At 37.7% G+C, this 12,139-nt stretch overlaps 1 protein-coding gene across 1 annotated transcript in view; it reads right to left on the reverse strand.

Moving 5' to 3' along the window:
• Positions 1 to 12,139, reverse strand: part of PLCL2 (phospholipase C like 2) — a 111,933-nt gene that overhangs the window by 32,949 nt on the left and 66,845 nt on the right. The window contains exon 3 of the mRNA XM_050891155.1: positions 11,485 to 11,688. Within this exon, the coding sequence (XP_050747112.1) occupies positions 11,485 to 11,688 (204 nt within the window). The remainder of the gene's footprint in view (positions 1 to 11,484; positions 11,689 to 12,139) is intronic.

Consider the following 12,139-nt stretch of genomic DNA (forward strand, 5'->3'; position numbering starts at 1 on the left):
CTTTCAGTGACAACTGCCATGGTCAGCTTGCTCTCAAGTTGCATAAAGAGTTGTTTTGAACTGTATATACTGCCTTTGATTTTCTGCTGGAGAAGAATGGCGTTATAGCAATAAGGAAGGAAATGACTGGAAAATCAGATTGTAAACTCATATTAAACCTCAGAACTCAAATGAATTGTTCTAACAGTGTGGACACCACACTGAAAGCATTCTGAAATGCCCAACTTTTAACCAGCACCACCATAAACAACAGAAGTGGACTTCTAATAAGCAGGCAACTCATGTTCACGTTACTGAGCTCAGTTCAAAACTCGGTAAGCAGTGATAAAAATCTTACACCTACCACCCTTGAGACTGCTAGCACCACTAGATCAGTGCTACTCAGTTTTCAAGAGTAAAGGGTCCTCAAGTTCAAACAGGAGCGATATACAGCAAAGAAATATGTTGAAGTGATTGCGAAGTATCATTTTAACAGAAGGGACAATATAGTTTTCTCTGTCACAAGCTCAAGTTACAGTCTTCCAGAAGACCTCTTAGCAGAGCTTTAAAATATCTGAAGAATACCTTGCTAAGTTGCATGGAAAAAATAACTGAGAAAAGATACCTGAACAGTTTTCAGAGATCACAACTTTCTGACAACTACTACTGACAAGTGATGAGACAGGAAAAAACGTGCAAAGGCCCCAGCAGAACAGATTTTTATTATTTTTAAAATTTTTCTTCAAATCCCAGAGAAATTTTAGAAATTAACACAGAAAGACCACAGCCAGTCCATGAGTTGAGTAATTCATGTTGTGTAAAGCAGGTACTGGTTTGCAATAGATACACTTGACTCTTGTTTAACGACAATTTCATCAAATGCAGAGACATATATGTGGGATGTACCCATGACTCCTGAGGGGGTGGACTGATGTCATTGCAAGGCAACTCTCGGTTATCTTTGGAAGATCATGGCAATCAGAGGACATTCCAGATGACTGGAAGAAAGCAGACTTCACTCCTATCTACAAGAAGAGTAAGAAGGAGGACGAAGGAACTACAAGCCAGTCAGCCTCACTTCAATCCCTAGGAAGGTGGTGGAGTAAAACCTGTTGAAAACCATTTCCAAACACATGAAGGACAAGAAAGTGATTGGGGAAAGTCAGCATGGATTTATAAAGGGGAAATCAGGCTTAACCAACCTGACAGCGTTCTACAATGAGGTGGCTGGCTTGACGGAGGAGGAGAAAGTGGAGGATGTTTTTTATTTTGACTTTATTGAGGCTTTCAATACTGTCTCTCGTAACATCCTCATAGACAAACTAAGGAAGCGTGTAGAGGCCAGATCAGTGGGCAGCGAGGTGGACTGAAAACTAGCTGACCAGCCAGGCTCAAAGCATTGTGATCAGCAGCATGAAGTCCACCTGGAGGACAGTCACTAGTGGTGTGCCCCAGGGGCTGACACTGGAGCTACTACTGTTTAAATATCTTCATTTATCACCTGGATGATGGGGCAAAGTGCATCCTCAGCAAGTTGACCGAAGATACAAAACTCAGAGGAGGCTGGATACAGCAGATGGTTGTGCTGCTACTCAGAGGGACTCCAACAAGCTGGCTAAGTGGGCTGACAGGAACCCCCTGAAAAGGGTTCAGCAAAGGGAAGTGCCGAGTCCTGCACCTGGAGCGGAATGACAGCATGCACGCACCAGTACAGGCTGGAGGCTGACTGGCTGGAAAGCAGCTTCAGAGAAAAGGACCTGGGTGTCCTGGTGGACAACCACCTGAACATACCGAAGGAAGTGCATCGCCAGAAGACCGCGGGCGTTGGTCCTTCCCCTCTACTCAGCATTGGTGAGGTCACACCTGGAGCGTTCAGTCCAGTTTGGGGCTTTCCAGTACAAGAAAGACACAGACTTATTGTCCAGCACAGGGCCACGAAGAGAGTTCCAGGACTGGAGCATCTTTTACATGAGGAGAGGCTGAGAGAGCTGGGACTATCCAGCCTGGAGCAGAGTAGGCTCAGCGGGAATCGTGGGTGGTCAAACACTGGAGGAGGTTGCCCAGAGAGGTTGTGGAGTCTCCATCCTTGGTGATATCCAACAGCCAACTGGACACAGTCCTGGGCAACCTGCTCTACCTGACCCTGCTTTGAGCAAGGCGGTTGGACTAGACGATCTCCAGAGGTGCCTTCCAACCTCAACGATTCTATGTAAATAAGGGTTTTAGTCAAGTTGACATCTCTAATCAAAAGAAATTTTTAGAACTGAGCTTTCTGGCTCACAACAACAGTCAATAACAAATTCATTACAGATAAAAATCAGGTGTGGTTTTGCCCAGACCCTCCAAAGCTGCTCTATAATGAAGAACAACTGATCTTTCTACTATCCAAGTACAGTCCAAAGCGACAAGGTAAGAAAACAAAACTGCTAACTGCTACTTCTGTACACACAGAGGACTCCTCACATCAAACGAAATTTGCTTCATAGCAATAAGGTTTTTAGCAAACATATTGTCTAAAGAATTTACTTCTCCAACTATGCAAGAAAATAAGTTTAGCACAGGAACACAGAGTCATTGAGATTGGAAGGGACCTCGGGAGGTCATCTGGTCCAACTCCCTGTGCTCAAGCAGGGCCACCTAGAGCAGGCTGCCCAGGACTGTGTCCAGATAGCTTCTGAATATCTCCAAGGATGGAGACTCCACAACCTCTCTGGGCAACCTGTTCCCATGCTCAGTCACCCTCACAGTCAAAAAGTGTTTCCTGATGTTCAGACAGAGCCTCCTGTGTTTCATTTAATGCCTCTTCTCCTGTCACTGCGCACCACTGAAAAGAACCTGGCTCTGTCCTCTTTGCACCCTCTCTTCACGCATTTATACACACTGATGAGATCCCCCCAAGCCTTCTCTTCTCCAAGCTGAACAGTCCCAGCTCTCTCAGCCTTTCCTCATAGGAGAGATGCTCCAGTCCCTTCATCACCTTCGCGGCCCTTTGCTGGACTCTCTCCAGTATGTCCACGTCTCTCTTGTACTGGGGAGCCCAGAACTGGACACAGTACTCCAGGTGTGACCTCACCAGTGCTGAATAGAGGGAAAGGATCACCTCCCTCAACCATACCTTATATCATATATTACGATACAATTAAGCATTATGTTTCCCTTTAGACTTTAAAACACTGTCCTCTTCCAAGACAAATGCAGAGGAAATTTCCATTACGCTTCCTGAACTCACTGGCATATTATGATATAAACGTAATGCTGTACCTAATCGACAGTGGCAGTATATCCCCATAAGTGGGAAAAACAAAGGAATAGACTCATGGTTTCACTTTTTCAGCCTTCCTTTCCTCTCTCAACTCTTTTTGAGATGTTTTATATTCTAGGGAACATATACATGGAACAGGTTTTTTTGTCTTCAGAAAGAAGCAAGCTGAGATTATGCCATAATGCAGTGCAGGAGCATAAGAGATGAAATCCACTTACCAAACTACCTCTTGTAGGCCTGAGAAAAAAATAGGACATCATCTGTTCTTAATTCTGCAGTATCCCAAAATGAATTAGATTTCCCATAGTTCAAGAAAATTTACCAAAGGAACAAACAGTCCACAAGTTCTCCATTAAAAAGTCTTATGTTCTTTCTTAATTTCTCATGAGTAAAGAATTTGAGAAAGACTAGGTTAAAGACAGAGTAAATAAAATAATCAGCAGCTCTCTTCTAAACTATGCACACAATGACATTAAACTCTTAAATCCACCAGTCATTTCTCCTTGCTTTCCTGACACTCTGGCTGCTACAGCAAAATATTTTCATCATTTTTAAACTAAAGGGGATGGAATGAAAACACTATGTAAAAAGTGGACAATCAGGAAGCACATATATATGAAAGGAAAATATCCTATATCTGTAAAGAGAAGCAGAAATTTATCATCCTTGTGAAAAAATTAATAGGTAGTGTTATTTTTGAAACTAAAACCACCAGTAACAGTTCCAATGACCACATTTTTTTCACACAGAAGTCAAAAAGACAAACAGAAGATTAAGAATTTATTAAGAAAGAAAGAGAGAACTACTATTGGAAATATGGACTACATTTGAGAGAAGTTGCTACGCATCTGACCTATTTTTATGCTCTTCCATAAACATTCCATTGGACTACATTAGAAACAGGACAGTAAGCTAGATGAACTCCTCTTCCTAAGTAGTCATATTATTTTATGCTCTTATGAATCCTGTGAGTCAGCCATTAGCCGTAATGGAATTAGTGAGAGGATAGAAAGTGCTTCACCGTTCACGCTCTTAACAAAAAATGAAGAAATCTTGACTTCCCAGAAGCATCAAGTTGTCATTATCAGAGCTTTTCAATCAATGTAAAACAGCTCATACTTTACAACATTTGGCACTGGAGTCTGAATATCCAAAATTAGATGTTTGTTTCTGCCCTTGTGGACTGAAAAGCCCAACATAAGCTGAAGTTATCATCTGCAGCTCTGTTTTTGGAAGCATAATTGCAACCTTCAGTTTAGAATGACTGTCCTGTTATAAAACAGGAAAATAAAAACTGATAATAAGCAACATAACTCTTTTTGAAGAAACTGCCCAAGCTATTCACTGTATTTTCCATCAATACTTTGTTTTCCATCAGTTTTTGTGACAGACTAACAACTACACAATCAGTAACTACTTAAATTCATCTCAAAAACCAGGACCTACAATTATTATAATTTATTAAACATGGCAAAAACCATTACTTGGGCTATTTGCAATATTAAAATGCAATGAATGATATATGTTTTCCCTTAGATCACTTCACCACTGAACTGTATCCATTTATTACCTAAATAAAGACAGTTCTAACTCTGTAAAGACTTGATAATGCAAGTAAACATACTGTACAAAGCCAGAGGCAATAACAGAAATAGTGAGACAGTGTGTGCGTTATTGGTATTTAAATATTGCATTTATATTGCCAACTCTGAAACTTACTGTTTTAACACACATTATAACAATCCACCACTAAGACTGAGAAAGTTGTTTAAACTCTAAGCACCCACATACCTCACACCTTGATGATCTTTGCAAAACTGGGGGCATCACTAAGTCATACATCTTCAAGAGTACGTAGCTATTTTAGCTAGATCAAAGTTGTTGGAGCTATACCTACTACCTCTAATCCACTTACTAGAAAAACATACCCTAATGCAAAAATCAACACAAGCAACTGTCTTCAACAGTTCTTGTCCTGTTGGAACATCAGGTTAAGTTCAACATTTACTCCAGCTATCAGAGAAGAGCGAAGAATTTTAAAAGGCTAAAAATTTAATAGTAACTTCACTTCAATATGAGCATTTGAAAAGGGACTTTGTCAAATGCTTTTGGAAAATCCAACCAGACTAATCTTCTGTGTCTACATGCTTCTTGACTTCAAAGAACTCCAAGAGATCAATGAGCCCTTCACTTTATAAAAGCTGTATTGACTCTTCCACAACACAACATGTTTCTCCATGTTTCTTCTAATTTTCTTCTTCAAAACAGCTTCTACCCATTTTCACAGTACAGATGTCAGCCTGTCTGATCTGTAATTTCATGATCTTCCCTGGAAACCTCTTAAAACACTGGCACCACACTAACAACTTTGACAGTTTTAAGTGAGAGGATACACACAACAATTAGCAGTTTGGATATATCAGCTCTTGAGATCTTTCAGAACCGTTGCATGAATATCACCTCTTTCTGGTAATTTTTTTGTCAGACATTTCGCCTTTCCTGTGTAATATCTTCTATGGGCATTTCAGTTAGAGATGAATTCTCCATTAAGTCCTTCATAAAGAATTGTTTCATATGAAACCTTAATCTCCACAGGTAAATGGATGCAAAAACTAATTTAGTGTTGTGGCTTTATTTGTTTTCCTGGGGCTTTCTTTTATACTTTGATCAACTAGTGGTCATACACACTCTTTGACAGGCTTCCTGTTTCTGGTATTTTCAGAAAAGAAGTTACTGTTATTTTTAAGTCTGCGCAGGTCGTTCCTGAAATTCTTCACTGTCGGCTTTCTTATATTTTTTATTTAACGATGGCAGGGTTAAAAATCTATCCTATCTTCCTCATTTGCACGTGACTTCAGCTTTTTAGAAGATGCCTTCTTCTTTTGAACAGCACCTCCTCCTTTTTGTCCTCCTCAAGTGTTTTTTGATAAGTGGTACATACTTACTTCAAGCCCCCTGTGAAGTATCTTGAGAGTCTATGATGTCTGTTCTTTTGACTACTTCTCCTACTTTTTTGTTTTAACAAGGTTCCTTATTTTTATGCAGTTATGCTCTTAAGTATAAAAGCAAGGAATAATAGCTTTTCAATCTCCTGTGCAAAGCCTAAGTTCTTTGCTTTATAAGCCAGATGATGCTAAGAGTTAAACTGTAACATGGACCACCCATGGAGCTGGACTCCAGAAGATGCGGGCTCAAGAACAATATTCTGAACCAACCAGGAAACAGAATACAGCTATCACAGTCTATGCCAGTCACGTATTCCTCAGAAAAGGTACCAGAAGGAAAAATCTGGATTTTCTTCAGGTGTACAAAGCAGATAGCAGTCAGATGCTATCATGTGATTTAAAAACACGAGATCCAAAGACTGAGTTCAATTACAGAAGATTGGTGACCATCTCGAACTCAGCCTTCTCTGCCACAATCAGAAATTGACTATTTAGATCAAAAGAAAGTTACGCAAGAGTTAAAGTAACCTATTCACTCACTCTGTTTTAGGAGATAAACTGGTAATTACCAGCACTGGATCTAGTATTTTTTGGTTACCCCAGAAGTTTGCAACCTCAAGGGTAATTTATGGAACAAAGGCTTCTCAACTGAGTAACTCTGGCACGTTAGTAAGCTGAGATCAAGTAGAAAAGTCTTCATCTACTTGTTCTCTCAAGATACAATTCTATAACCCCAGCAGAATGACTGAAATCCCTCTTACTGTATTTGCAAAGTAACCATAACCAAGGACCTACATCAACAACAAGGTAACTAATACAGATTTTATAAGCTAAGCATAACTCAAAACAGATCGGCTAATCATTCTTTCTTAGGTCCTGTGAAAGAGGCAATGGATATATTCTTTGCTTCCTTCAGAATTATGAGCTTCAATTCAACATGCCCGATACAGAAGTGCCCCACCCAATTCATTTATATTGATATCGAGATGAGTCTTAAAGGTAAGGAATATTTTGAGTAGTAGCTGAAGGATGAGAGGACTATTAACATTTTACCAAAACCTTGACAATCAGTCCTTTTTAGATAGTCTTAATAGTACCACTCCAGTCTCTAACTCTTCAAGGTATAATGTCAAACTACCTACTTCCTGACGGGATGGACATGTTCAAGTTCAAAATATAGGCTATCATATTTAGTTTATGTCATCGGCCAAATTGGCAACTCCATGACATGAAATTAACTTCCACGGGATTGCACAGGCAATGTGCTGTACTGAGTCAGTAGTTGAAATGAGCCAACAATAAGGTAACCAGATTCAAGCTTACTATAGAGGTACTAATCACCAATCATATGGTGTTTTCCAGTTTACTTGCTTTGCTGTATTTTAATACCTCTCATTTTCATCATCTCACAACCCCCCCACCAATAAACACAGCCCTGCTCTCGAACCTATCCCTAGGGTGTGTATACAAAATCTATTCATCTTATTTGATTTCATTCGAACCAAATACAGACCTCCTATACTGTAGTCTGCAGACATTTTGAATTACAACATAACCTCAACATTAAAAAAAACAAACCACCACCAGAAGCTGTGAAAAAATGGATCTAGCAGCATTATCTAATTAGGATTTAATAACATTTAATCCTAATTATTGTAGCAGCATTACTTTATCTTCTTTCATACAGGTACAGTTCTCTGCCTTTTCTGTGTTAGCTTTCCTCTTAGAAGTAAATGCCTGCTTGCAAAGTTCAGAAAACCTTATCTTCATCAGATGGGACACTTCATCCTCCACTAAGGGCAGACAGAGACAGTCAAGTTCTCAACAATATCTGGCTTCATTTATATGATCCTCTAGCATATCTTTGCAGTGCTATTATACTCATCACTGAATAATGCTGCAGACTTAGGATAATTTTTTTTTTCTCTTGCCATAGCATAACTTTTTAAGGTTTACTTACTGTTTATCTTAAAGGTTATAAGACATTTTAAAAAAAACATGCAATGGTGTGGAAGAGGCACTTGCCTTAACTCCAAGCTTCAGTCTGCAGCACTGATCAGTGATGAGTGTGATGACACCAACAGAGTGCATGCTGAAGTATCACATAAAGGAAGCTGAAGTTCATGAACAAGAGGGAAAAATAAAACATTGTTAAACAGTGAAAAGATGTTAGGGTGAAAAATACTCAGGAGCATGGAGAAGCTAGAGAAAAATACACAACTTAAACTTCTGTCTTTCTCAAAAATTCCTAGTTGTATTTGTTTTTCATTATTCTGAAAAGACACCCCAGCTCCTATAACATGGATAAAAGCAAAAGATCCTTTTCTTTCCTGGGTAAACTTCTGGTTCCAATAATGCTGGTGACAAATTACTCATAAAATTCAAAAATACAGTATTTTAACCCATGAATAGTACTAGCCTTTATCACTTATAGCTCCTCCATTAATGTAGTAGTGAATGCCGACAATTTAAAAACACATTATGTGCTATTTGTTTACGTGTAAAAAACCCCAAGTATCTAGTGATATGCTAATTATTATCATTTGCCTCATTGTTTCTTTAAAAAATATATGTACCTGTGCTATGCTGAAGATATTCTCACCTTTCCATGTGCCCCTGCAGTATTGCACTCTTGTGTAATTATTTCAATGTGGACTGACTGTCCCACTGTAAAGATCTTACATCCTTTCTCGCTTTACAGAGCAACAATGAGTTCTTTAAGCACTCCCAATGTAAACAAATTCTGAATAATTAAAAATCTTGGCTGAATATTGCTTTCTATTTTTATTATCATTTTATAAAAAGGAGAGTATTTCTGACAAATAAGAATCCCTTCATTAGCCAAAAATATCGTGATCCTGAAACAGCAGTACTTTGAGAATATCATTACGTCTGCCACACTGAGAATGCATGAGGTAATGACAGCCTATGCATTTATGGTACTAACCAAGGTTTATTTAATAAACATTTAACACAATCTCTGTTATCAACATGATTTCATACTTACAGTACTTGACACAGTGGAAGAACATAGTTATATCATTTTGACCTATATTGAGGCCTAAGCCAGCAGAAAATAAGACTAATGATTACCTAAGTAGGTATTCATTACTTTGACAGTGCATCTACCCTTTCTTAATTCTGGATGAGGCTTCTGATTTTTAAGCTGAATTTTACACCCACCTGTTAATTAATCATGTCAAAAAAATCCCCAAGCCAAAACCAACCATTGAGATAAAACGCGTCATTTTGAGGGCTCACTATTAATTTACACCAACAGCATACAAAAAGAACACTATGATAGTGTCAGACTCTAAACATCTGCCACTATAGCAAATACCAATATATGAGCTAAATAGCTTCCCATCTCTTCTCCTCTCCTTGAGGAAAGGAGATACAGATTTCTCCCACTGTTTCACAATGTGCTTTCAGAAACAAGAGTTATCAGTATGGCTCCCATGGCTGACTTCATTTTCCAGTATACCCCACAGATTTTAATTGCTTAGAACCTTTTGTCAAACTGGACAGAGTATTGGTAAGACCAAAGTTTCACAAATTGAAATGCATCTCATTATTTTAATTTATAAGTTTTATTTGATTAAAATAATCTTAATTTTTACTTATCTTCAATATCATTTAGAGCTAGAAGCACTATCATACTCTTTGTCTTTGAAATTGAGTCTTTATCCTTTAGGGAAGAGGAGATGGAAAAATGCTTTGAACGTGCCCCTAAATAAATATTCTATTATTCTTACATATGAAAATTAACTACAGATTTCTAAAGTTCACAAATATTCAAATCATGTGTAGACTACAGGATGGGGGGGGGGGGGGAAATGTATGTGAGAGACAAAGAGCAAACCAAACTTGGATTGTAAAGATTTCTGGAGTCATGAGTCACCTCTATCTAAGTGACATTCAAACAAAAAATTTAATCCAGACTTACAAAAAGATTTTAAGTATCTGGAATAGCTTAATAACTAACAAGCAGCATCACCACATCAGAACAAACTGCAGGTAGAGACATCTCCATCAACAAGACAGAACTTCATTACAGTATAACTTCATTAGGTGTAATCCCAACAATCAAGCTTGTTTGCATCCTAATTACAGTGATATCCTGTAAACTACCACTAAGAGGACAGACCACTATCTTCTTGTAACTGTGCTACCATTCCAATCAAATTCTGCTCTATTTACATCATCACTGAACTACATAAACTCTATCTAAATTGCTAATTACCAATGAGTGCTTTTTGGACTTTGGTATAGCATTATTCTAAAGCTACTTTTTCTTTAGAAAGCAGTTTAAAAGATATATGTGAAACTGGGCTACTGGTTTCTTTTCATTCATTTTCTTTCTTTAAATAGCAAGGACTGTTTTTAAAACAGTGACTTGATCCTGCCAGGTGAGGTTTCTCATTTTAGCGCACAAAATTAATGCAAAATTATCCTAGAAACATTTACTTATTGTCAGATGATATATTAAATTAAAGAAATCATTAAATAAATAAATGAAGGCTCAGTTACTCTGTGCCAGATTACTCCAGTGGAAGTAAGGAGGACATTTCAAATCACACTTGTCTGGATCTTTTTTCCATACTTTAAATTAATGCAAGGCAGATGTAAATCAGTATTTCTCAGGGTATTAGTTCCTCCTTCCTTCTTGCAAAATGTTTAATTTCCAGTCTCTAAAGACACAATTTACATATTTACTGAAGTGTAAGGGCTGAAGTTAATATTACAGCTGCTTACAGATGTAAAAATGACTAATCAAATGAGATCTATAAGAAAGATACAGCAAAGGAAAATGAAAAAGCATGTGTAGAATTTAACACTTCAGGGTGCTTATAAAACTACAATTCCTAAAAGCAGTTCCTGACGTTTTTCTATTCTATGTTGAGTCAAAGCCAAAAGAAATCAAGGTCCATAAACCGGAAAATGTAAAGTAGCAAATTAATGTAGGAGGTTTATAGATATGCAAAAAGTTTCAAGTTACTGCAAAACAGGTAAATTAATACATCCTCTTCATGTTAAATCCTCTTGATTACAACCACTTTGCCTTCTGAAGTGTACAAACACATGTATTTGCATGCAGTATACTAATCTCTATGTTTTACTCAATATGAAAACACTATCAGTTGCTGTACATTCATGGGAATGGCTTTCAAGCACATGTAATGAAGCATGAAATAGGAAGTCACAGGTTAAAATGACCTTTCAAAACAGGCATGGTACTGTATATTGTAAAAAGAGTCTTTCAAATAGCATATAAAACAACCACAAAGGACTACTCACCATGTCATACGCTGTTACAATCTTTTTCAAGACCTCTGGAACAATCCCTTGGAGCTCCATAGTCGGATACTGATCATTGAGATTCAGTACTACCAAGGGTGTATTATCAGGCCCAACCAAGCGCATAGACACTGCCAAAATGCACTGCATAAGATTTGCTACAGGAGAGAGGCCACATAATTCTTTGAATGAAACTACTGCATTCTGCAAAAAGGAAAGAAAGAGTTTCCTTTACAGTTAAATATGAATTTTAATGTCTCATTCTTTCAGGATAAAATACTTCACTGTTATAGTTGATCTACAATGTGGAATTACCACAGCTTTTCCCTGAAGAACTGGAAGTTTTCCAAAGCAATCAATATTACACATATATTTTACCAAAACTGTTAAAAATTCAAACAGAATTCAATACTTGCCACAGGAAAGAAAAAAAAAAAAAAATCTATTTAGCACAAGTATGTCTGGTCTCTATCACTACTAAAATTAACCATGCAAATAAATGAATTCTAAAACATACTGGTTATATATTTTGAAAAATTCTAAAAGACATTTCAAAGTAATTTTTAAAATGCCACCAAGAGAAACAAAATATTAGATGCTGAATGTCCAAAATAAGCAAAGTGAAGTGGAAGGAGGAATTCAGCCCATTTGTAAC

The sequence above is a fragment of the Gymnogyps californianus genome, chromosome 2, assembly GCF_018139145.2.
Source record: "Gymnogyps californianus isolate 813 chromosome 2, ASM1813914v2, whole genome shotgun sequence".
Lineage (NCBI taxonomy): Eukaryota > Metazoa > Chordata > Aves > Accipitriformes > Cathartidae > Gymnogyps > Gymnogyps californianus.